Source organism: Rissa tridactyla, chromosome 3 (genome assembly GCF_028500815.1).
Source record: "Rissa tridactyla isolate bRisTri1 chromosome 3, bRisTri1.patW.cur.20221130, whole genome shotgun sequence".
Taxonomy (NCBI): Eukaryota; Metazoa; Chordata; class Aves; order Charadriiformes; family Laridae; genus Rissa; species Rissa tridactyla.
Window position 1 is genome coordinate 83,504,417 of NC_071468.1, and position 27,454 is coordinate 83,531,870.

Below are 27,454 nucleotides of genomic sequence, written 5' to 3' on the forward strand. Positions count from 1 at the left end.
TGTGTGCCTAATGGTATATTAGCATAGTTACTGTATCTGTGAGTTATTTCTGTGCTTGGTTGTAGTTCCTAGTGAGCTCCCAATGACACCTTTTATTAGCAATTGATACAACAGATGAGGAGAAAGACTGTTTAAAAAGGTGTCCTTTTAAAAATTGGGTTACTTTTGGTTTTCAGAGGTGTAACTACATGCAGAATACTTTTTCTAGATTCCAAATAATGTAATATTAACTGGAAAATACAGTTTTTCAGGTACTCATGAAATATTCAGAAAATGCCTTACAGTTTAAAGGAAAGTCTTCCTGCTTTAAGCTGTTCGTTTGAATGCCAAGCAAGCATTTATTCAATGTCCGTGGTGTAGGCATTTAAAGAGAAATTAAAAGATTACTTAACAGAACTTGTGTGTGATTGACAGATATTGGAATTTGACTGCACTTCTGTGTTATTTAAGATGATAACAAATGAAATGTTTGCATCCGGAAAAGCTGATTTTGGATGGATGACCTTTACTTGCTGATGAAAGTAAAATGAAATAAATTACTTTTCAGCCTCTCTGAAGCTGGCGTATAATGCTGAACTGAACTGTAAGTATTTCACTAGGAGACTTCTAATAGGTTCTCAAAGATCTTTGCTTTTTTTTTTTCTAAATAGAGAATAAAATATGATAATCTCCCAGGAGACTTCTGGAAAGATACTTAAAATTGTCATTTTGTGCAAGGAAGCAAGACAGAGTTTTGCAGAGCTGATGTATTGATGGTATGATTGCTCTACCTAGATTTATTTTTCCACTGGGATTTTACATCACCGTTTTATTTAACTGCCACATATAAGGGAAATTACATAAAAGGGATAGTGTTCAGGCAAATGTGGCACAGCATTTAGGTTTGGAATACCTTGATTTACAAAACCTAAGAACAATAGGAATGTTTTCATTGCTATGATTGTTTGAAATGCACAGGAAAGATTTTTTGTTTCTTTTAAAAACTCCTGCAGTTTATAAACCGTTGTTCGCTGCTAGTGGAGGACAAACTCTGGTTTGGACAGTAACTATAAATTATGGTGGAAATGTCTTTATTATTTTCATTGGACAAGGTGAATTAAGTGCCCTTTGTTTCCTATTCTCTCTCAATACATTGGTTCTCAAATTATTTTGGATTCTTATGCATTGGGCATAAAACTAAATTTTGATCTATGAAAGTTCAAGGAGACTTGATCACAAAATGTTTAATGTATATATGTATATTTTTGTCCATTATCAGGTTGTCAAAAGAAGAACTTAAATCTTGAGAATGTCCGGTTCGTTAACTTTTTCTCAGGGATATTTTTTTGTCAGATTTTGAACAAATTTTCAGGGAAGCCCATAGTGGCTTTAATACCAGTGGACCTCATTAGGGAGGGAATGGTTTGAAAGATTTCAATTTTGCCTTGATAAAAATGAGAACATTTTCAACATCACACAAATTTGCAGAGGACAAGAAATCATTCCAGCTATCAATTTATGATAACCTTAATGGCTGGAAGATTTCTCCTCCTCTGCCAAGCCTGGAGGACATACATGCTGTCACATGCTGTGAGGATGGGATATGACAACAGCATCACATCTTTCTCCTGAGCTGTACAACTGGATTACCTTTTAAAGGAAAGCAAGGCTGGAAGAAATACATCTCACCTCGATACAGACAGAGTGATTTTCAGTAGGAGACAATCCAGCAACTGTTGCTCTAGTAGCAAGCTCTCAGAGGAGCACCATGCTTCCCAGTTGCCCCTAAACTTTTAGGAAAGGGTACCTCGAAGATCTGTCTCAAAGGGCTTGCACCTGTAACGTGCACATGTACAATGCTGCTGTGATACCTTATGAGAAGTTCAGTCTCCTCACTCGTCCTATACTAGTCACCTCTACTCACAGCATGACCATGGTGAAAGCTTCATGATTCCTACTGAGAACAGCCTCAACCCACTCTTCTAACTGCTTCTCTCTTTTTTTCCCCCCTTCTACTGTTCCTTTTTCTTCAACCTCTGACCCTGTTTCCATGTTTACTTTGTTGCTTTTTGGGGCAATGTCACACCCTTTCCATTTCTCAGAATTAACGACAATTAGGGAAATATGGCAGCTGCAGCAACATCCTAACAGCTTATAGAACTAACCAAATAATACTGCCACTGTCACTTTTCCTGTCCTTCTTTTTTCATTTAGAGGAAGCAGAGCATTCCTCTGCTCTTTTCTATGCATTTGCCTATTTTAAGGCAAATCAACAGAACTTTGAGTGTTCTTGATAGGGCCCAGCATGTTAATCCAACAACAGTTATTACATAAATGGAAACAGCTGGAATAAAGGTCCATAAGAAGATTGGGAGGAAAGCAACTGGAAGCGGTGCATTTTTTTTTTTTTCTGGCACTCTACCTCTCTGAGAGGGGAAAGATTGTCAGTGCTCAGACAACTAATGCTAGATAAGGAACTGGAAGCCTTAGGACTTCAAGTGTGTTCAGGAAAGGCAGGACCTCCAGACTTGCCCAGAGTAGAGGTTGCAGAATAGAGGCAGTTTCTTGATAGTGTTATTTGTCTGTTGAAGACATTTTATTCTATATACATGTCCTACTGTGTTATTTCAAATCTGTTTGGACTTGAAGAACCATGGCTTTACTGTGTTATTTGCTATGCAGAATTAATTTCCAAGCCTACAAGTGTGTACTTGACTAAGGGTGCTACAGTTACCTTCATGGAGGCATGGTACAGCATGTATTACGCATCTCTGACATTTCCTGAAGACTTCTTTCTTAATCTTACATGCATTTCATACCAGCCTCACTCTGCTCATTATTCATTACTGGAGTTATTCTTTGTTCCCCAGCAGCAGACACTCCGAATTAAAAATGTCTGCAGGATCCAGATCACTGATGCCTTCAGGTGAAACCTTCGTCCTATTAATGAGCATGAATTAAAATCCCATGAATTTGGTTATAACACTGGTGTTTTGCATATGTTTTCTGGACCTATGATTGCAGGCTTCATGTAGATTACTGGGTAAATACCTCGTTTAGATTAGAGGCATTATGTTCTTCCAGCTGTGTTCAGCTTTCTGCTTCTAACCCAACCCGTGTTCCCTTCCTGCCCTGCTTCTCAGGTCTTCTGGAAGACCTTCTGGATGCAGGTGACAGTGCTGCCACCAAATGATGCTGCTCTGAACCACCAAGTCACTTTTCCCCATGTTCCTCAGCATCCCTGTTCCAGAGCCCTGCTCTGGCCCGACATCCAGCTGACATGGGTCCTTCTCTGATGTTTAGTGGGACTCCACGCTGGCCCTCACTTTTAATATATTATTACTTTACCAATTGGGAATCACTGTTCTTGAAGTTTCCCTAATGGTTGGCCACAGTATAAATATGACCGCTAAGCTATCAAGACATCTATACTCCAAGCCAGTCAGGCTATAATGCCATAAAAAGCAGCATAATAAACAAAGCCACAGAAGGATATAGAGAATAACTGATACTAAACTGAATACAGCACACTAAAGTAATTCCTACTGTAGCTGTTGAAGAGAAAAATCACTTAGATAAAGCAAAGCAAGGGAGGCTTGGTAAATAAACGATACAGTGAAGGCAATGCTTAGCCCTCTGTCTTTTGACTTTAACGGAAAAGCCTCCTAAGCAGAATAATTCCAAATGGAGGGCTGAGGAGGGGTAACAGAAGGACTTTCTTCTAAGGGCAAAAGGATACTGGCACATATCCCACAACTGTGGGTTTTCCTGGTCCTCAGTCATCAGCACTTTGCCTTTTGCTTTGCAGCTTTGAAAGCTGTTATTACTCCCTGAATAATAAGTCCCATTTTCTCTGTAATAACGGTGGCAGATGTTTGCTACTGTGCATCATAAGTCTGAAGGTATATTTCCATTGTAAATACAAAGTATGAAACCCAGTATTTGAATGTCATTCCCACAGCTCGACTAACGCTCTGTCACTGTCATTTTAGCATCCTAATTACATCAACATTGTCCTTTGTGACTCACACTGCAGATTTCCAATCAAAATGTCTCTGATGAGGGAAGTAGCATTATGGCAATCAAGCAGCAGAACAACATCTCTAAATAATCCTAGCTTGTTCAACATGCCAACTGCACTGTAGAACATAGATCTGAGCAGCTAAACGTGGCAGGGAAGTACACAACGCTGTGAACTGCTCTGGCTAAGACAGCCATTGAGGAGCAATTAAGTATGAGAATTGCCAGACTTCAGTGCACCTCACCCCTGGAATCCCGTAACAGTAACAATGAAAAGAAACAGCAAAACAATGTAATTTAGGCCTGTTAGTATCTTCCCTGTATGCTTGCGTACGTGCATATGAATTCACACACACAAAAATCCCCACACCATAGACTTATTGGAAATGTTTTCACCAGTTGTTTTTTATTCAATTGCGTGGTAAGCCTAAACCCAGGAAGCCTTAGGTTCCTGCATACCACAGCACAGTGATTGCACAGAGCTTCTATTTTCCCAAGGAAATACATTTCTAGGAATCACAGTGTAGAGCAAAGCTTGAAAAAGTAACTCTGTGTATTCCAAAAAATAAGATGAAAAAAACACAGCACTCATTACAAGAAACCTTATTACGGGGAGTTTCACTCTTTGGTACTTCCAATACAGTTTACAGAACTCACTTCTTGTTCTCTCGAGGCAGAGGACTTTTAATGCAGAAGGTTTGAAATAGTCTCAAAGAAATGTTCTTTTTTTTAACCTTTTTTTTTTTTTCTTTTGATGCTACACAGATCCAAACCATGACTGCAGACTACTTTGTGTTTGGAGCAAAATTATGCTGAATACACTTGGCTGCAATGCTTCATTAGGAACTGATTTACTGGTTTAGCAATTGAGGCCCAGAGTAGAAAAATGTTTGGGTGATATTCTCTTTATTTTGGAACTCATCAGAGATGTGGAATGGATATGGTCTGAACTGCTCTAGCTCTATTACTATCACAGGATGACTGCTATAATTTAGAGAAATTTGCCATTGATTAGATGCTCCTGTGCTGTTTTACTGCATGCTAGGGCTATGCTAGATAGCTGTGAAGTATTTTCTGCACAGTTTTGAGGGTTTTTTTGTTTTTCTCCTAAAATGATCCCATCCTCTGTTGAGTACTCCAGGACTAGGACACTGGTAAAACAAAGGCTCCTGCTTAGGCTTGTCTCTTCCCTCAGAATGGTATACAGGGTTGCCATTTGGTAAAGAAAACAACACCTGTGGTTTCCCAGCAACTCTAAAATCGCTGCCCCCCCCCGATAAAACATGAAGAAAGATGAATAACAGATTTATTTTGTGGTAGTGCAAAAAACCACGGAACTTCTATTCTGCTGGGGAAAGATATGCTGAAATGAAAAAAACACTTTTGCAGAGCTACTTATGCTATAAACAGTGAAAAGTGTCTCTTTTCTTATTGTGTTCAAAAATTAAGCCAGGATGCTTACAGAACTCTCAGATAGGGGATGTGCTTTCAGGCAAGAACCTCATCCATCAGAACTGTCTGTTCAGAACAGGACGCTGATCTGCAGCAAGTCTTCCCAAATGCACATGTACTCCCCATTCACATTCTAGTGTCTTCCGCAGGTTTTCCTCTGATTCTCAATCTTAATACTTAATCAAGGTATCATTATTTAACATTGCTCCCAAAGGGCTGTGGACTGTTACAGCATAGGTTTGGAAATGCCGGTGTCTCTAAGGCATAGTTAGACAGAGCTGTTGCCTGTAAACAAGCATCTTTTTCAGAATAACTGTGGAAAGCATAATGACTAGGCTGGTATTAAATTTTGCTATGAATGAAAGATTTATCTTATATAAATAAAATCTCTCTCCAGACCAACAGGGAGAGGTTTATCTCAGTGTAAACTCATCTACACATTTAAAATACCATTTAATCTCTTTACATAAACAAGCACACTTTAGACTACCATGAAAGAGAAGCTATGATGGTAGTTTGGACGGGGATTGGAAATGAGAGCAACATTTGAGGAGGATACTCAAGAGTTTCGGTGTGATGACATTGTACCTGGTTTGCCTGAGGGATGGGACAGGTGATGGTGACACTGGCAAGTCAGATCTTATGCCTGATTTAGTTTACTCAACCATAAAATGGAGTTAAAGAGACTCACCTTCTTTGTACAGTATTCTGAAAGTACGTACAGAAATTATCATGTAACTAAGACCGGTTCCCTTGTACTGACTGAATCCTCTGTTAAGTGAGTAATTAGGATCTGTGACGGCTTTGGGCTTGCAAGTCAGCACAGATGAGATCCAGCAGACTGGAAAAATAAAAAGTGAAATGTGATCTATCAGATTACTTCCTACTACCGGTGTCATGTCAAGTGCACAAAGTTGCTTGTACTGATTGCAGAAGAAACTCTGATTTGCACCGCTGGTAGGTCCATATCATCAGGATATAGCCTTGGCATGTTTGCCCTCCAAATCAGCCCAAAGTAAGCCATTTTAGTTCAGATATCATGTGAGCACAAGCTGTAATCTATCTGAGCTAATGTACCCAGCTTTTCAGCATGACTTCGGAAGGGCTGGCTGCACTGATACTCTCAAAACACAGCTCAGAGCAGAGCTGGTTCAGTTCTTGAGACTGGCCAGAGCAGTTGCACAGCATAGATCTTACACAGCATAGACATTGTGGCAGTTCTTACGAACCGTAGTTCCTTAGCACTTCTATTAACTTGTGCGAAAGGACAATGAGGTCAGAACTTTGCTCTGACCCACAGAAGGCACATACGGGTAATAATAATACATTGCACTTGTGTGCAAAGGCTTTGCCATCTGAAAGATTGCCATGTACTTTTTTTGATGGACAGCAAGCTATTTAGTAAAAACCAACCTCTATTCTGGTATGACTTGAATAGCTGGAAGAAGCAGTTCTTAGTCTCTAGATGATATAAAGAAGGGATGGATGGAATTTATGGACACAGAGGAAGAGCAGGGTAGGTAAATACACTCCAAGCTGATACGCAGTACAGCTATTATTTTTACATTTCCTCTCCTTTTGTATATCATATGTTTAGAGACTTTGTGAAAAGACAATCAATATGCTATAAAAAAAGCAAATGTTAACTAAAGATATATTCATCACAGGAAAATGGCCCAATCTTTCATTCCATTTTCTGAAATAGAGGAGTAGGTAGTATCAGCAGTCTCTGTTCATCTGTTCATTACTTTCAGAGATGTTTCAAGTGCTTTTTAGCTGGCATGGATCTAAAAAAAAGTAACAACAACAAAAAAAAGACGACTGTGACAGTTATGCATAAATAAAAAAAATATGTATTTATGGAGCTCTGTCTCATGTTAACTCCTTACCGCATGTTACTGTTGTATTATGCCATTGTGGAAAGTTGGTATTAAGACACAATAACAAAGAAATATTTTTGGAAAGGATTATAAAGTTTCTGCTTGTGATGGACTCTACTATCCCCCAGGGAAAATTTACCCTTCCTTCCTTCCTTCCTTAGTTCTCTTCTCTCAGATACTTCCCCAGATCTTGGTTTCCAATTCAGAGCTATTTTTTATGACACACGAATTACAGCTGTGATCACAGGTAACGCCTTTTTCTGTATAGTAACTTTGAAATTGTCCTTTGCAAATCTGTAAGAATTGTAGGCTCTTTGTAGACTCATTGTTTTATAAACAGTCGTAATAACAATAAGGATGAACAAAGCCCCTTATTTTTATTTTCTTCCAGAATCCCTCCTATGTTGGAGCTAAAAACCAGAAGACCTAAGAAAAAAAATGATGTTGTGACAACCAGGAGATTAAATACTGGGGGTCAGCAAGTGTTTCCATTCTTCTCTGCAGAGACTTACACATAAAATTAGCTTTTTAAAGCTTCTTATATAGTATTTTATAAAGGTGTTTTGCATAGTATTTTGTAACAGTTTTACACAAAGTATAAGTAAATCACCGAATTTTAGACTAGAAATTAAAAAAAGGTAATTAATTTTCATGGAAATCCTCAGAAAAAAATTGTTAACTCTTACAATTTGTGTCTCATAATGATGGCCACATTGAAATTCCTCATTTAGTATATCCAAATGGTTTTGAAAACAGGTATAATTTAAGCTATAGCTATATATCTTAGCTTTCTCATAGAATTCTTCCTTGAAAAATGGAATGACTGAATTTAGCTTGCAGAATATGTTGAACAATTCTGTAGAGTCCCAAGTTAAAAAAGTGAACTCAGTGAAATGCATTAGGCTTCTATTTGCAGAAGTGCTAAGGGCACACTTTTCAAAAGCACCTATCTTCTGTATGCTTTAGAAGTCCATCACCATTCTCAAAACTAACTTAGGCATTTTAATTTGGACTTCGATGTCCTAAAAGTTTGATGTCTGTTCTAAGCTGGTTGTGTAATCTACTTCTCATATTAAAGGACAGAGATAGACATCCCAGTAAATAATTCCACTCATTGTAAGATAAATGTCTGGGAGGAAGAGTAGATGCTTATTTCTTATTTCCCCTTGGGATGTAGAGTCATTAATCCTCTTTTAGAGTCAAGTGGATAAAGCAAGGTCAGTCCTTTCTGGAATGGCAGGTGGGGGATGTAAGGAGCAGCTGCCTATAACACTGTTCTGGAAAATAGGAGAATCAAATCCAAATCCCTTCTGTGTTTGATCTGGTTTTCTATCTTCTAGGAAAGAGGCCTAACAACTAAGCTGTAAGGAGGCATTCAGAAATGAAGGTCTTTGTGCATCCCAGGGTGAAATTTAAATACTTGACTACTGTAGCAGAATGCGAACCTGAACAAAGCACTGTGGTTGTGGAGACAACCATCCTCCGTCTGTGATGCATCCTAGAATATTGCAGCTTCACATGAGAGCATACAGAAGGTGTAAATCCCTGCTTCAAAACTTCAAACAAAATACGTTTTAACCACACCTTGTGACATCGTCCGTGAGTACTTTCACCTTTCCCTCTCTCCATGCTGACTCATGAAGTTCAGGCATGCTCCAAAAACAGTGATGGGGTCCGACTAGCTAGGTAGCACAGGGAAAACACATTTTGATGTGAGGATCCTAGCAGGGTAATGAGATACCCCGGGGCTTTGGACAGTTCAGTCATGGTAGAAAGCTGCGTGGTTTCCTCAGAACTCAGGAGATCGTGGACTTTTGTGCTGAAGATTTCACTGACAAAAACTTGGATGCAGAAGTCTCCAGACATGTGAAGCCTACCTGGCAGATGAGAGGATGTAGTGCCTCACAGGGGCCTAAATGTTTGTATTTACGAACATGAAGTAGATGCCCAAGTTCCTGTGTTGTTTTGGTTTTAAAATCACTCATTTTCAATGACACTTTACTTCTTCCAGCTCTATATGACAAATTTCTGGAAATGCCTATAGGTCAAATGTTTTCCTTTTATGTCAGAGCCCAAAAATTGTGCTAACGTGCCAGCGGAATTTTTTAAAGTTTCTGGGCATTGTTCAGTGATTAACGTTCATCCCTTCAAATTATCCCCTCCCTACACCTTGAACTTGCTTTTGAAAATGAGATTTTACAAATTGTTGTATAAGGTGCTTTTAAAAACTACCCTCCCATTTCTCTAGAAAAAAACTAGTTTTTGTTGGTTCAAACAGTGCCTTAATTTTCATAACAACAGGTTTGCTTCAAATGTCATGGAGAAGAAATAAAGAAGAAGGAGAATAGAAACGCTAGTCGTTTAGGGCTTTGCTATGTTTGAAAACGGAATCCAATTAAACCCCCATATTTTCTAATCTTTGTCTGAATAAAGTTGCTGTGGGTGTTATTGGCTGTTTATACCATGAAAACATGGAGAAACAGCATGATTATTTTCAGATTTGTGTTTAGATTTTCTGCCATCATAATTGCATGAGAAAACTGCTTGAATGCATTCAATATTAAAATCAGCAAATAGTTTTTAAAGGAGAGAAGGTAATTCACTTCTTAATGATGCTTCTAATTTAAACTGCATGAGATGTATCATGAATGAGAGAGATGTTGCAGAAAAAGACTGTTCTGTGCCTAAAGAACCAAACTGGAAATCAGCAGAGTTTGATTTCATTTTCACATCCTCAGCAGACTTACTGTGTGACCTTAACCAAAGTATTTAATTATTCTGCTCCGCAGTTTATCTGTAAAATGGAAATAATGACAGTCAACTTGCTGAGAGGTTTTGGGGATTAATTATTTAATATTTATATCTTCAGATAGAATACAGATAGTGTTGCAGAGTATGATGAATGATTAACATTATTTTGCTATTACCAAGCTCTGAGATTATAGCCTGGCTATTTTATTGTATGAAAATCTTCACTTTTTGTAGTCCTGCATCCGACAACCACCCTGCCTGAAATGTATTGAGCAACAAATGTAAAGTCCTTTTTTTGGCTCTTACATCTAATTAATGCCCAAATTACTCTCAGAAGTGGCAGAGAACAATAATGTGCAAGTGCACCTCTGTTGCTTGCACTTGCCAGTTCCACAGAAGGATGAGTAAAGGGTACTTTCCAGATGATGCATATTTATGACAATCTAATGGTTTTAAAAAAACCACCAAACCAACACAGAGCACATTGCCTGCAGCCTTAGCATGCAGGTCCTGGAGACTGAAAAAAAATAAAATACTTTCTGCTTGTGGTCAGAGCTGGAGAGTATGCTCATGGGCAACAGACAAGATTTTTTTTCAAGGTGATGGGCTCCTGAAGCACAGATCTGGCCCGCACAGCTGCTGAATCTGGCTACCTCAGAGACCATATGAAACAAACCTCTCAAGAAGTAATTAAAAGAAAAAGGTTGCATATATGCCCCAGAGGTGTGCCAAATACACTCTAATTGATGCTGATGAATTGATCAGAGAAATTACAGAGTAATATTCATGATGTACAAGTACTGCCATTTTGAATCAACAAGGAATTACCAACAAACGTCTTTAAAAGTTTCCCATGTAGTTCTATTCAATATACAGAGGTAAATGGTCTTTTTAATTCAAACGCTTTCTTGCTGTTCCTGCTCTTACTGCCTGAACTTCATGAGTTATTACTTTGATTTGGGGTGTACTGACAAAGGTCTTCAACTTCTTTAAATGTCTGAGGCAGCTGAGCAAGTTGAACTTCCCACCTGATTTATTTGTCCACACAAACTAGAAGAAGGTGGCATGCATCCTTTCTGGTATTGAAAGGAATGAGGCGTTGAGTAGGTGATCACTATCCCTGTGACCGTATCCTGAGGTGAGTCCTGCATACCAACGTCTGCTCCTGACCACAGGCAGGGCACACAGCGAAGCCCGAGATGGCTCACAGCTCAGCTGTGGTTTCTCCCTACATATGTGCAAGGAAAAGAGATTTTAACTGTAGAGCTGAGGCACGGTTTGAAGAACAAAGAGCTCACACAAATATTTTGGAGGAAAAAAAAGGGAGAGTGAAACTCCATTCTTTCCTAGCAAGGCACCCAAGAGATTTAGAATTGACAAGAGAGAAATGCAATCATTTTATCTGTGCTATTCTTATATCTGAGGATGATGCCACTGAAAGGGGAGTATATCAACCTCATAGCTTAATAGGAAATTTTTACAAATGCGTTTGATTCATGTCTTCGTGAACAATGAGGTCCCCTGTGAAAGGAAAATTAATTGCCTGAGCCTTGGGAGACCATCCGCTGTGGCTTTTAACCCAGGGGTAATAGTCATGACTTAGCCTATGATCTTCCAATGACGCTAAAAGCAAAGATTACACTATGTGAAAGAAGCAGTCTGTAAGGGTTCCTGAAGCTTGAATAAACTGTCTAAATGACTTTTCTTATTTCCTCACTTTCTGTGAACTCTGTTTCTGAGTGTGGCAGTATAAACACACATAATTTTAAATACTCTAACCTATGCACATGACTTACAGGAAAGATCTTCCACCTGTAGCTTGAATCTCTCCCCATGGGTTATGTATCTGTATCAGCTCTGGAGTTGGAAAGTTTGTTTCTGAGTAGCCCTAGATCCTGCCTTGCTGTAAATAAGCACTGTTACCCCGACCTGCCTGGGGAAGTTTGTGTTTCTTGGTCTTGATGAGCAAATAGAAGTCCTGCTAGTTCTACAACATGAAAAAGAGTAAAAGCAGGAGTAGCTCTGAAGCAGCTCAGTTCTCGTATGACTGCTACTCAGGGACAGAATCATACATTAGGCAGCCAGAAAAATTAACACAAAATTTCACTACTTTTTCCTCACATAGAACAGAAATAAATGTTTTGAGGGCAGCTAAACCCCCTACAGAGCCTTATTCCAACTCATAACAGAAAGAAAAGCCTGATCTGCCAATCCAAAATAAAAGTAACCCCCCCTCTGAACAATTATCTTAAATGACAGAACCAAATTTTCTGATCACGCTCTAGGTCCCAATCAATCACCTTACAAAATCTTACTATAACCTGACAGCATATATGAAAGGCAGAGAAATCTGAGGATCAAAAACTCTTAGGTAAATCTTCCTGCTCTTTACTTCTGGAGAACAAGCTCCTAGATGTGATGATCCCCAATGTGAATAAGTCATCCCAGGGCTAAGGTCTTTTTGTCCAGTAAAGAGAAAAAGGAATCCACATGTTCATGCAGAAAAGCCTAATATAATTATAAAAAGCATTTCCTTTAGCAGGGAGAAAAATCTAATGCTATCACACAAAATATGTAACAAAAAATAAAACCAGTGGATTAGGACATTTTCCTATCTATGTTTAATTTGTGCTCTGTGGAATTTGCATAGATGTGTTGTCATGAGCAGTAAAATGGGATGCAATGACATCAAAAATGTTCTATGCCTCGTCTGCACACTTATGTTGGACTGTATAATTTGAACTGGTATAAACAGGGCGCAGGGCAGTCTATATACACCCCTTGTCTCTTCATGTCTTCTCTACCTTCCTTCACAATAAGCATCTTAAGGACAGCATCACTAGCTAAGACATTGCAGACTACGAGGAGTTCTTTATTGGTCAACTGCCAACACCAAGCCAGGATCTAAATTCCATCATGCAAATAGGCTACTGCTAACATGAAATGAAAAAAAAAACAAACACCAACCAAACAAAGCAACCAACCCAGGAAATATAATCTGCCCACAATAAGCATAGATTTAAACATAGTTTGTAAAAGTGTTGTGGCAAATAAAATATCGGAATACAATAGTGAAGAAAGTAGTGAACAAAGATTACTGTTTACTTATTTGGTTAAAGTGAAAATTTAATCTTTGTCATTTAAAGTGGTATTAGTAACATGCAAAACTATAAATAACTTATACAGTGATGAAGAAAAATAATGTATTTTAGGGATAGAATCATAATCTCTTCTATCAAGCTCAAAGAGAACTAAACATTTGTCAATATGAACATTCTTATATTCACAAAAAAATGATACAGGGAGGAAAAAAGTAGAGTTTCATATTATTGAATGACAGCTACGGACATCAGAGCCACTGGCCATGACAATTGAGAATGACATATCTGAACCACATAATAAATAAAATCCGAAAGTGTTGGGTAATCTAAGAATGCAAAGAAAAAAACCCCCACTATTTCTGACTTACAGGTCAAAAAATTGAGAATGCCCTTAGGAGGACAAGATGCAGATACTTCAGACCAATATGATTATATTTTTAACACATGTCAATTATATTTACAGCCCTGAATACACATTTGCAATCTATCAGATTAATCTCACTAAGTAAGTGTCAGATGTGATTTGAAGCAACAGAAGGAAGCAATGCAATTAGAATACCAAAAAGGCACAACATGTTTAGCCCTTTTTTTCCATGCTGTTCTATCCAACTTGCCCATGTGTTTGTCACACCTCTCTGGTCTGAACTCCAGGAAAAACAACCAAATATGCAAAACATGAGGTGTCTTATTTTGTAGACTTACAGACTTTTTTTCCCCTCTTTCCCAGCTAGTTTGAACCCATTAAATATTTCAGATGTGGTTTAGGTCTTTTCAAACTTAAACAGAAGTTTCCTTTTTTTTTTGGTAAAGTTACAAATGTGAAAAAAGGTTGATTTTTATATGCTTCATACTCACTAAAATATTTCTTTTAGTTCACTGTCGTCGATTATCTCAGTAAATGCCTCAGCGTTGCTCTTGATTAGCCTCTGTTTTTCTCTGGATTATGCCACGTTCTCCTCCAGCAGTGAGGCCAAAGCCTTTTGAATATTCCCAGCTTGCGGCTGTGCAGGGCAAGGATTTCCACTGAGTGTTGTAACTTGCGTTAAAACTCTGTTTGCTCTGCTAAGGATACAGCTCGGCCTGTGCCAAATACACAGCAGGCTTTGGCGCACAGCTCCGAGAGATAACGATGATGCTGCACACCCTTACCTTCAATCAATTGAATAACTCCTGGGTTAGAACATTGATTAGATATGTACTTATAAGGCCAAAATTGTACTGCAGGAAAACACACTAACTTAAATTGTAATTAACGGCTACTACTTGCTACAGTGAGATTTCCCAGTGAGGGACTCTCCTGGATACCCTGAGCAGTTTCTTACAGAAAATATTGAAAATAGCAGAACAAAACCTCTCAACTCTCTACACTTACCGATGGCATTTTTTTCCACTCCCTCTCCTCCAACAGACTTTTCTCTCGGTGTCTCTGTTTACCACCTCAGGGAAATGAAAAGTGAGTGCGTGTATTTGTTCTCTTTTGCTCCATCTCATATCGCATTAGCTCTCAGTCACCCACATTCTCATGAGCTCTCAGTCTGATCTCGTCTAGGACTCGTACTCATTAACTCAGCTGAAACAACAGTTTACAAAGACATCACTAGTATAATGTATGTAGTACAGAGCCAAGGTCAGGGTTGCTTAACATACTCATTTGTTCAGGTGTTTTTGCCTTTCTTCCTGCAAGCGTGAGCTTGGGGACTGGGTTAGCAAGCTCGATGTGCTCAGAGATCATAAATGGAATAATTAAAGGTAAGTTTCTTCAACTGCAACTGCAAGACTGGCTTTTCAGACTGGGCTTTTAAGATTTTTTTTTTGGTTTTTTTTTTTTTTTGTTGTTGGTTTGAATACTTAATTTTTTTGTTTGTTTGAAAATGCTAGCTAATATGTATAGGAAAGCCATAATCACAGAATCACAGAATCACAGAATCTTAGTGGTTGGAAGGGACCTCTGAGATCATCGAGTCCAACCACAAAAAAAAAAAAAAAACAAAAAAAAAAAAAGACAAAAAAACCACACACCAACACCCACCTACTAAACTCCACACCCACAACCCCACACACAACACCCCACCACAAACAATAATTTCGGCACTAGAGCATGCCCTGAAGAGCCATGTCTACACATTTCTTAAATACCTCCAGGGATGGTGACTCCACCACCTCCCTGGGCAGGCTGTTCCACTGCCTGACCACTCTTTCAGTAAAGTAATTCTTCCTAATATCTAATCTAAATCTCCCTTGCCGCAGCTTCATACCATTTCCTCTGGTCCTGTCGTTATTCCCTTGGGAGAAGAGGCCAACCCCTGCCTCTCTACAGTTTCCTTTCAGGTAGTTGTAGAGGGCAATGAGGTCTCCCCTCAGCCTCCTCTTCTCCAAACTAAACGTGCCCAGCTCCCTCAGCCTCTCTTCATAGGACTTGTTCTCCAGACCCCTCACCAGCTTGGTGGCTCTCCTCTGGACACGCTCCAGCACTTCAATGTCTTTCCTGTAGTGATGGGCCCAAAACTGAACACAGCACTCGAGGTGAGGCCTCACCAGTGCCGAGTACAGAGGCACGATGACTTCCCTACTCCTGCTGGCCACGCTATTCCTGATACAAGCCAGGATGCCATTGGCCCTCTTGGCCACCTGGGCACACTGCTGGCTCATGTTAAGCTGGCTGTCCACCAGCACCCCCAGGTCCTTTTCTGCCGGGCAGCTTTCCAGCCACTCTTCCCCAAAATGTTGGAGGGCATTACATTATCTGAGAAATACTGAAATACATGTAAAATGTGGCTGTACTATAAAACATATGTGGAAAAGAGTAAGGTTAAGACTGCAAATGGAAGCTGTCATTTCCTGATGGCTCCAATCTATGCTGTTATATATCACCAGAAAAATTGTTACTTTTTTTTTTTTCCCTAATACCACACAGAGAAGATTTAGATCATCTGGAAATCTGAAATACTTTTCTGTATACAATATATTTTATTATGAATGCCATTAGTTCAGTGGAATTTATCTCACACTTTTCTGTTAAGAGTGATGTCTGGCTTATGTAATAGATAACTGACCGAGCCTACTCCACAACTGAGTTGATTTGGGTCATGAGGGTGCCTTGAAATTCTTTAATATTTTGCAAAAACCACGTGAGTACAGAACCCTCTCCTCTATAAAGGTGTACGGTTTTGGCTGGCTGGTATGCTACTTAGTTATAGTTTCTAAAATAGTATAGAAATAACATATCCTTTGTCAGGTTCCTGGAGGAACCCATCAGAACAGAAATTTGTATTTACACTATGAACATTCACATGCAGGTGGAAAATTTGCCACAAGGAGTATATTACCTGAGCCGAGATACAATAAATGACTGTAGCAAAAGATAAGAAGAAAGACAAAGGCAGCAGAAGTAATATCATACATTTAAGTATGCATGTCAAGATTGCTTTAGAAAGCTTAAAATACACCTATATCAGCCATCCTGTTTCCTGGTGCATTCATATCAGAGTACTCTTTTTTTTTTTTTAATCTTTATTTAAAAAAAAAAAATTATTTCCAAACAGTGTGTCCTTAGATGTTAATGGGAAAATTAACTTTAGGAATATATTGTAGCATTAAGGGGTTACCTAGGAGGAGCTTGAAAAATGTTTGCTACCGTAGCAGCAAAGTGAATAAAGATGGACAGGTCCCAAGGTGATGTGCAATGACAGAAACACACAGGCTGACTCTGATGTGGTAGGAAACAGGGCAAGAAGGTAGAGCTTCAGAGCAGAGGCAAGCCTGCCATAATAACTGCCATGACTGTTTAGGCAGCTGTGTTTTATACGAGCAGTAGAGTGCAGTGAGGAGGCTGGTTAAAACCCCAAGAGAACAGATGAGGGCTTTAGCAGCAATAGCAGCAAAACACATGTAAACTCCTTTGGAGGAACAAGTGGCCGTAGATGGCCTTGTCATGGCAACAAAGGCAATGCTAAAAGGAGGAACTGAAAATTTTCTCTGGCACTGTTTTTTATACCATTTGGATTGTCCAAACATTCTGCAAGTACTGCCTTATGGCAATCCAGTCTAATGCTGAGAAGGGATGGGCCATCTGGGTAAGAGAAACATAGAGCATGTCTATGCCCCCACACTAAGTCAGTGTTCTCACTACTGCTCCTTGGTTTATTCCTTTTCTTTCCAGTGTCCTTTCCAATTGTTCTATTTAGCAAATATTTACCAGCACGGTCTTAAGTCTCTCCAGGATCATTTCTGTTTGCTCAGTGCTTGCTGAATTCCCCAAATGATCCAAATTCTTTAAATCTAATTGCATTATTTATTAGCTTAGTGCTTTTTGAGTAGACGACTAACTTTGCACATAGCTTCTGAGGTGTTAGAACTTGTGAGGATACCGTCTCGGCTGCCACGAGGGCTGGCATCCTCTTCCCTTTTGCAGCGTGGCCTCCACAATGAAGGTTCTCTCACCTTGACCCTTTTAATGAAGGGGCTTTCTCTACAGGATGTGTCCTCTCTGAGCACAGGTGAGGAGGGAGCTTTATAAAATGCATTTATACTCAACAAGTAGAAGTTAAAAGGCACATAATGCCAATCCCAGGGATGCTGCTTGTATGAATTATGTCTCAATAATTGCATTGCTCTTGAGTTAAATCATTTCCTTACCCATTTTTCTATCAGTTTTCTCCATCAAACCACAGGTACATTATCTAAATGCAAAATAGCCCTAAAATTACCCTAGCATACTACAATCCTTTCCCAAACTGAAAGTTTCCATCCAAGATTACATTTCACAAATCAGCTTTGCATCCTGCAACAACCCCGTTCTCTTCACTTTAAACATTAATCTCTGAGGTGAAATCATCTTAAACACTTTTTGAAATAAATCCTGCACAGGAGTTAAGTGTAATTTCTTCTGCTCTGACTTTGCACATAGCTTCTGAGGTGTTTTTTCTGCTCTGAACTCATATAAATCTTCTATGCATTTCTGCAGGCAGCAGAGTGGCCACTTTTTTCCAGCTTTTCTCAGCAGAATTATGTTTTTTCTTTCTGCAGTAGGTTGATTATAATCCAACTCTCATGCAATTTTTGTGATTATTTTTTCTAGCGAAAGGGAAAACTGGAGAATGGGAGAATACAGTGCTCAGTGTCACTTGTCTTAAGAACTAGAAAAGGGTTCAGGCAACTAGAGTTTAATGATGCAATGCCTAAAACTTACAAACTCAGAGCCAAGTATAATGTTTGCACTGGAAAGTGCACTGTGCTACTGAGAAACGGAGCACCTGGAGTGGCATTCACAATATCAAGTCAGGTGTCCACGTTCCCTTGAATGAATGGGACATCTGGAAGCCTACAGCAGGGATTTGCACCTGTCAGCAGGTGAAACACTTTGATGCTCAAGTCCTGAGGAGCGTGAATCCACAACTCCATTTCTGTTACAAGTAGGCATCATAAGGTGGTAGGTAGTCATGTCTCTTAAACTAGAATATAGACCCTGAAGCCCAGCTCCTGAACTTGTCTGACAAATTGGGTGTTGACTGATCTTCGCTTCCTATGATGGGAAGGGCAAGTGACTGTTCAAGTACAACACTCAATTGCAGTGTGTAGTCTCAGTACAGTGTCCAAACCAACAAGCAGTAAGTCATTGTGGAAAGATGTTGGTGAGATAAATTTTCTTTTGTTCCCCACTGCAGCTTGTCAGACAACAACGTGAAAACATGGAGTCAGTTCAAGACCAAAGCCTGAAAGTCTTGTATCTTGTGTGTCTTGGGAGCACAGAGCTTTGTTTACAACATTCACCTGAGAAAGAGTGTGCTGGAGGTCTCCTGACAATGTGCTTAATTGTAGTTACTCGGGAAATACAGTGTTTGACCTGGAGATAACTGAAAGGATAAGTAAATTCTCCTTGTGTTGAGGAGGCGTAAAGCCAGCATAGTTATGTTGCCTTAAAACATTAATCTTCAAAACAGGAGAAATCTTCTGCAAAGCTTGGATACTACCTTGAGTTTAGACTTAGAAATGTTTTTTTTTCCCATTTGAACCTTCTGTGTGTTCACTCTTAAACTCAGCAGAACTATTAATGAACTTAGCACTGAGTGCATGCAAAGTATTTGGATGGCCACGAACACACAGTCAGATAAATGGTGATGTCTAGGTGCTGAGCAATGGAGAGGGGATTTTCAGTAACACCTATCCAGATAGTATAGACTTTTCTCCCTTACATTCTAACTCATATATACAGCTGGCATGGCTACTTTGGCTCCAAAAGACAAGGTCCCTAGCTTCTTCTGGTCTGCTGGGAAAGCCCTTCTCGTCAGGAAAGATTTTTGCAAGTCTTCTATCCCTTTTTAAACTTTCTCCAGCATCATCCAAGAAAACCTATTTGGTTTTGATTTTGACACTATGTTAATCCTCTTGATGGGAAGCAGGCTACCCGATACTTTCTAGAATGTGACTAGTCTCTTGAGACCTGAAAGCCCTTTTACAATAAAGTGCTGGTTGTTGATCATTTCTTTGTTGGGTCACGTAGGCACAAAAGCACCAATGAGCATCTCTGTAAATTCCAGCAAGGTTCTAAACATCACTGAAAAAATGATCAAGACTTACAAATGTTCTATTACAAAAAGTTACACTACACTACATAATTGTCTTTATTAAAAACTAAAATGCTTCACAACTGCCTGATACTTTATCTCCTTTTGCTGCCTATAAGTTCAACCGGCATGTAATACAATTTACGGCTAAAGTGAATGTCTAGTCTTTTTATAAAACAAATCTGCTGCTTCGACCTCAGGTAGTTTCTGCACCCTTAAGCTGATTGACAGCCAATCCACATTGTTCATCAGAAAAGCTGAGAGCCATTTCCACCACAAGTTGTTCTCTGTTACCTTTGAAAGATCAAATAACTTCCTTTACCTTTCTATCTGAAATGGCATTCACCATATCTAAGATTTTTTTTTTTTTTTGGTATTTGTTATCCACTGGTGATCTTAGTTTGACTCTTTTTTTGGTCAGTGTTCTGCTTCTTTTGCATTGTCCCAATTTATTCTGATCCTGCTGTTGTGGCTTTTTCCCTAGAACTCATCTTTTTTGCTATTTCTCTTAGTCTGTAGTATATTTTTTCTTATGCTCTTTCATATGCTTTTATTTAACTAATTACGATACAAATCTGCTCAGCTCACCAAAAAAGCCAGCTTAACAATATTTTCTTAATTGACTTACTTCAAGACACAAAATAGATTTTAATATAGTTTGCCATATAAGCCAAAAATTTTGTATGAAATTAATAACTGGAATCACTCTGTTTCTCTACAGTTGAAAATGCTGTAAAGACGTTAGTATTCCTTAATGTACTAAGTTTCTAAATGAACTATAACAATCAATTACATTATTGTGTGTTGGTAATTCTACTGAACTGTTACTCACATGTAGAGTTAAGGACACGCAAAAGTGTTTCACAGGAATAATTTTAAGACAATAATCATCTTTGTATAGATATTTAGATAATATTGTTCTGGAACAGTTTGCATTCAGCTTCCAGAGTTTTGGTTAGTAAAAGGCAAAACTAAGACCCATGCACATCTTTCTTCACCCCTGCATATGCGTACTAAAATTTTTGGCACCTCCATCTAAATAAAGTGAACATCAGCTTAGGTAGCTCTAACATGGACATTCTAATTGCAGCTTGACTATATAATATATTAAAAACATGATATGAACCTTCTGAAAGTTCTGCTTGAATGAAGAATTCATGATCAATTCCCAAATCACGACCCAGTGTATACTTGTATCCTGTGTGCTTTGAAGACGCGGCAGCTATGTGTAGGTAAATATGATAGATAGCAGAACAGGCTTAATAAAAATCAACAACAGATTTGTTTGAATAAGGATTGCATGATCAGGTTATTTACTAGCAGGCTGGCAGCTATCCAAGGCTACAGGACCTTAGAGGAAAAGAATACGCAAACAGCGAAGACAGGGTGAGATTTATGGAAAATATTATTTTAGAATTTGAGAACTGTTGTCTCGGGGATATATAGCAACGTTATATTTCTGCTATATTTCTGCAGTGCTGCACGCTACAAGCCTGACCTGTGTTGGCCCAAGAATTTTCATCTGTATGTATTAGGGCAAACTATATACCTCACAGCTATTCCCTGCTCACTGTTTCCTGTTACTATTCCTTAAAACAGGGACATGTGACACACATAAGTTGGCAGTATTAGAACTAGCACAAGGTAAGTGACTTTTTGCTGCATTTCTCTCTCATCCATGAAAGAAGATTAAATGATGTAGCATAGATTTTATATGCAGAAGGCATTTCTTGCAGGGAATTATAAAATGCTTATATCCACTTGTACGAAACTTTTCTGTGAAGTGAAATGCTCCTAACGTTGCAAATGGGAAGTTCCAACCAGCTCATGTTTTCCCTTTTGTTAGTGTGTCCTTCACATAGAAGTGATTTATGCCGCCAAAAGAATGGTACAGCTAGTGCAGTCTTTAACACTTATCCAAACAAAATAGTTGCACTTAACATTTAAGTTAAAAAAAAAATATTGTTTTGAAAAATTGTCAATTTGGTTTTAAAATTACAAAATAAAAAGAAGACACCAGCTACAAGAAATAATAGTAAAGACCTCTATGATTCAGCTTTGCAATTCCACTTGTAAGCAGCAGTTTTCTGTATCTGTCAACTCTTTCAGAGAGGGGATGCTTAGTTTTAAATAAAAGAATTAAATAAATTTTTAAAAGTCCTGTTAGTTTATAGATCATATCTTGATAGATTTAAACTCACCAGTATTGACAATACACTACCAAGCTGCAAATTAATAATCTAAAGTGTCCAGTGGTTGCATGAAATGCCGGTTTGCACCTCTTTGTAGTTATACCACTCAAGTCTCATTATCTTCATAAACCAAGATTATGATTTTACACTTCTGCTAGAAATTAAGAAAAAGTTAAAAACCAAAACAAATCCTCAAATCTAATTTCACTAGCAGTGGTGTGTATTTTCCTACAGGCTTGAGTGAGAAAATCATTTGGCTTGGCTACTAAACCCTTCCATCTGCTACCTTTAAGCTACTGAGAACTGATCAGATGTAAGCAGGAAACTACAGAGACTAAGCATGGTCACAATCAACGCTGTGACAACCTTTGTCTTATTTTCGCCAAAGTAAAAAAGACTCCTTTTCTTGAAAGCAGACCTGTTCATTTTTTTGCAATGACCCAAAGCCCGCAGGAATAAATGGTTTGCCTGACTTAAATTAGCTTTGCATGAGTTAGTTTTCATGAATTTCTCTGGACCTTTCAGCGGTGCCCAGCAACAGGACAAGGGGCAACGGGCACAAACTGCAACATGGGAAATTCCATCTCAACATGAGGAAAAACTTCTTTCCTTTGAGGGTGGCAGAGCACTGGAACAAGCTGCCTAGAGAGGTGGTGGAGACCTCTGGAGACATTCAAAACCCACCTGGATGCATTCCTGTGCAACCTGCTCTGGGTGACCCTGTTCTGGCAGGGGGGTTGGACTAGATGATCTCCAGAGGTCCCTTCCAACCCCTACCATTCTGTGATTCTGTGGATGAGAATTAATGGTTGAAAAAAATCAAAAGCCATGTTGTGGTGAACAATTCTTGTGTGGAAATACATCATGAACGGTGATGGTCTCTTAAATACCATATTCCTTTTTTTCCCTTCAAACTTGGCCTTTTTTAATCTTTAACAAATAAATAACGAGCTGAGAAGAACTTGGAGTTCAGATTAACATGTGATTTCCATTCCTTTCTCTAAAAAATGTTGAACAGTGACACTGTGGCCTTTCATGTGAAGTTTTGATTATAGGCACATTTCGGCTACAGTATTAGAAAAGTGTATGCACCTGCTTGCCATTTTGCATTGCAAAGAGCCTCATTGATTTTAGTGAGTTAGGCTAAGCCTCTGAGCATGCCTTTGCAAGATCAAAGCTTAGCTGCTTCAATTTTCAAACAATAATGAGATGCCGAGGTCAAACTTCTCTTCTGTTTCAACAATCTGTTTCTGTAGTTGTTTTTGTTAAGTATTCTGTTCTTTGTCCTACCTCGCATAATTAAAGTTGTAGTTCAAACTCGCACTTATTTAGTGATTTATTGAAATAAAACTGAAGCTAGCTATGCTGGGTAACGGGTTTTGACAGAAAAACACAAAATGACGAAAGCAGGTTGAAATTTTTGCAGGCAAAATAAACCCAAACCAACAGGTCAGGTAGCAATACAGAAAGCTTGCGACTTTTTTAAAGACATGCACGTAAGAAATCTTAGAATGAAATTGGAAAGACAGAAACAAAATTGTTTTCCCCCAGATTAAGTGCCTATGAATTGCACAATGCAAAGATTGCCCAGCTATTTCAACTTAGAGCATAACATAGCTATATTTCAAAGCCTGAAATAGCTCCATAACTGGACGTAAAATAGTGCACAGTAAAAAAGTTTCCTCATTTCCCTCTAACAGAGTCTGAAAGTGCAGGCGGCCCAATGAGATTTATGTGCTTTATATTTTAAATCACTTACAGGAACCTTACCACATGACTATGTCACCTCAGAAGATTTTTCTTCCTTTCATTTAGACCTACTCTGTGCACTCGTACTGTACTGGTTAACTTGGTGGAAAAGTCAAAAGTTTTTAAAACTGACTTCCTGATTTGGGAGCTTTGTTTCATAGGTACAAGGGAGGGTAGTCAGACTTTATGTCAGGCAGTCATGAATCAATTTGACCAGGGCTGTCTACGGTGGAGGTTAAACTGCTAATTAGTTACAGATAGAGGTGAGCTTTATTGGCTGGCATAGCAGCTAATAGTTTAAAAATGTCCAAGAAATCTCTAGTTTACAAATGGCTGTAATAATCCAAGGTGGATTAATCTTGTCTCTTTTTTATTCTGATCAGCCTTCAACTTGATTATTAGCTTGGATAATATTATGCACAAGAGAGAGAGTCTTTGTCCTCTTGGTCCTGGTGTCAGGGCAGAGAGTGGCTTGTAGCATCTCTCAGAAAAAACTATAGGGAAAGTCCTTTTCAGTCTGCACAGGTCTAGCATGTCACGTTCTCAGTTTAACTAGGTTCAGAGAGGTGAGTAGCTAGGCTATTGAGCATGTATGAACTGAAGCATCTAACAGAGAAAAATCCAGTTCAAATGATCAAAATTTCACAAAGTGGCAAGGAACTGAAACAAGAATCTTTTACCTGAATATATCAAGTGTTAGCTCTGCCTATCATAAATAACATGGCTGTGAGAGTTTGGAAGCTGACTTTTAGGCCACTTCGTCACCTCTTTTTTTGTGCCTTGAGAAGACATTGTCAAAAATCCTGGGTGGTGGCACTGATTGCTTTTGATTTATCCAAGATTTCTTCTAGAGTAAGTCAGCTACATACTTGGGATTCTTTCTCAGATCCTGCCTCCTGTCTCCTGGGTTTGGTGATCTGTGGACTCTTCCAGATGGTGAATAATCTTCATAAGGTAAGACAATAAATCATAATCAGAGAAAAATACTACAGTCTGAGGCTGAATGGGAGCAGTGCAGTTTTCTGTGTCTAATGATCTTCCAGCTATGCTCCATATACCAGAAATACCTGATCATCCACAATACACTTATTCTACTGTTGCCATGTATGGCATGCCATCTTCCTAGCACTGAAATTAGCAGCACTTGTTTTTCCAGCTTCTGTACTGACTAGCAATTAAATACAACTAAAGACAATTACTTACTTTATAATTTGTCTAACTGGGCTGTCTTATCAGTTGTTTCAAACTGTGCATGATAATCTTTATTATCAAATGCAATATGGAGGAAGATCTGTGGTGGTGCAGAAGAATTTAGTTGTGCAACTACTATTGACATTAATAGAAGTCACACAACTTGATCCTTTTAAAGCTTGCTAGAATTTCAGTGCTTAAATATTCTAAAAATTTTTTAGAAAAACAGGATACTTGTAATCAACTTCCATATTTATCAGTATTTAGACACTTTGATGCCACCCCTAAGTATTCTCCCACTTCACCTCTGTCATCTGAAAATCAATTTCTTTTGTATCAGTTTTGTAGTATTGGCCAAAAATTCTTTAGTTTTCTTTCAGGATAACAGTGCCTTTTGAATAACTGATCCTTTGTTTTCCTCATTCACTGAGAACTTTCCAATTTTTGTGCTGAGTGAGTCAGAGGTCCTGACTCTGATCAGAGTATGTGATCATGTAATTAAAGATTTAATACGCACATTCACACAAGGGTAGACTGAAGACTGACAAACATCCTTGATTCTGGCATTTTCTAGCTCACAGTTTTTTGGCTTTCCAGCCTGAGTAACATTCTTCAATGTATTTTTTGTGGGTGAAGAACTGATTTATGTGAGTGAACATTTGTCAGAAGTGTGATTCAAATAAAGAAAGAATTGTCTGAACTAAATTCAAGTGTTTCACAACTTCCCAAAGAAAGTGATTTAATTGTGCATCACGTAGACTAAGAAACTTTTTCTGCTTTGCTCTCAAATGCATTGACTTGACATCATCCTGTTGCTTTATATCTTTTTGTGCCTCTGAGGCAACTCCTCTGCTCTTCATCATAGCATGTAATTATCTATGTTCCTCCCAGGTATGCTTATCTATGGCTATCTATAGAGTCAGCTTGCACGGTAATGAAGTGACTTGATTGAATTTCCAAGTTAGTTGACAGTAGATCAGTATTTGGACTTCTGTAGTTTAAAGACAGGGCAATAGCAACTTTGGAGGGACTCTTATATGCTGTTACTCAGCTGTGCTCGTTTTTGGTAGATGAGAGCCTGTTTGCTGCAATTGGCTGCATTTTGAAGTAAAAAATATAATCCTAAAATATCTATGGAAGCTAGGTCACAAGAATCATATAATCTCCCATTTCTTTTTCAGTTCTACTATTGGATCTATCCTGCCTTGAGGGAACTGAGGTCTTTTCTGATAAGGAGCCCTTGTTCAGTTCTCATCACTCATCCCTGCAGCTTGATGGATATTAACTGAACATGAGTTCATTAGCTGTGAATGTACACCTACGGGATGGGATTTTTTGACTGCTACCATTCTGAAATTATGTTTTAGTCTGCAATTGTCTTATTAAAATTAAGTAGGAAAATAAAAGCACACAGGCAATTGCACACATAAACCCAAGCTACTGGGTCATAAAATGATGACATATTTACCATCATTTTAACACAGCATGAAACAAGCAGCAAATACTAGTCTCAGTGAACAAAGATCCATCCTTTTCTTAGCATCTGGACCTGTAGATTTCTCAAGCAACAATGGCATAATAAAGACAAAGGTGCCTGCCATCTGTTCTGTTTTATGAACATTATTTGTTGCCCTTGTAATCCTGGAAACTTTCCAGCAAATGCTCCAGCAAATTTGAGCACAGGAATAATCAGGTATGAGGCATATGACCATTATTGTGCCTGATGGGCTATAAAACATGAAGCCCCAAGGAAACACAAAAGAGAAGACAAAAATAGAGCACCAAGCAGAAGAAAACAAATGTTAATAGAGATGAAGGATATTTGACATTTTTTTCCATTTTCCCTGAAAATTAATAATTCAATGCTTAGAAAAAGGCAATGTTAAGGTTGTGATTTCAAACACTTAAAAGCTAGAAAGTATGCTGTTGGTGAACTCCTGATCACCAAGAGTTCCCTGGTGGCTTTGGGAGAAACTGCACTGCCTGAGAGGAGCTCAGGTGACTGTGAGGTCTGGAGCTTGTGAGAAAAATGACAAGGTACTGACATCATGTGTAAAAAGGATGACAGCAAACAGCTCTAAAAAAGGAGATGGAGTGAATAAATGGATGACACTTTAAACTAGGAAGAAACTATTGTAAAATCAGTAGGTTTGGAAGAAGAATTGGAATTTGGATGAACGTTTCTATCTCATTTTGTGAGACACTGAACAAATTTTAGCTTTACTGTATTCACTTGAGTGTCTGAGGTTGTCCAGTCCTCACTATGAACTAATAAGGTGCTCTTACTGTCATCTGTTAAAATACGCAGCAGGAGCATTTCAGGCTTTCCAATAAAATGCCTTCTAGAAATAAAAAAAAAAAAAGAGAACCATGTACAAGAGATTTAGAAAGCCATTGTTCTAGCCAGTAGATTCAGATTAAGAGGAATGGTGAATGAATTTTGAATGAAATAGAGAGCTAGCTGTTCTGATTTCTATTCATGGCTTCGACACGTGCTTCCTATTTGATCATGTAGAAGACTTATACAATCCTGGATAGTCTGCCAGAAGCTGAACATCTAAAGATGACAGACTCCC

At 38.6% G+C, this 27,454-nt stretch overlaps 1 protein-coding gene across 5 annotated transcripts in view; it reads right to left on the bottom strand.

The window, feature by feature from the left end:
* Positions 1-27,454, bottom strand: part of FUT9 (fucosyltransferase 9) — a 112,352-nt gene that overhangs the window by 25,253 nt on the left and 59,645 nt on the right. The window contains exons 1-2 of one of the 5 annotated variants that reach the window (XM_054195190.1): positions 22,623-22,714; positions 6,143-6,292 (exon numbers count right to left, since the gene is read on the bottom strand). The exons of 1 other annotated variant lie outside the window; for it this stretch is intronic. In XM_054195190.1, the coding sequence (XP_054051165.1) occupies positions 6,143-6,292; positions 22,623-22,632 (160 nt within the window). In that variant the 5' untranslated portion in view covers positions 22,633-22,714. Of the gene's footprint in view, positions 1-6,142; positions 6,293-14,555; positions 14,652-22,622; positions 22,727-27,454 lie in introns of those variants that run through there. 3 more of the 5 variants (XM_054195191.1, XM_054195192.1, XM_054195194.1) reach the window with 3 other exon arrangements.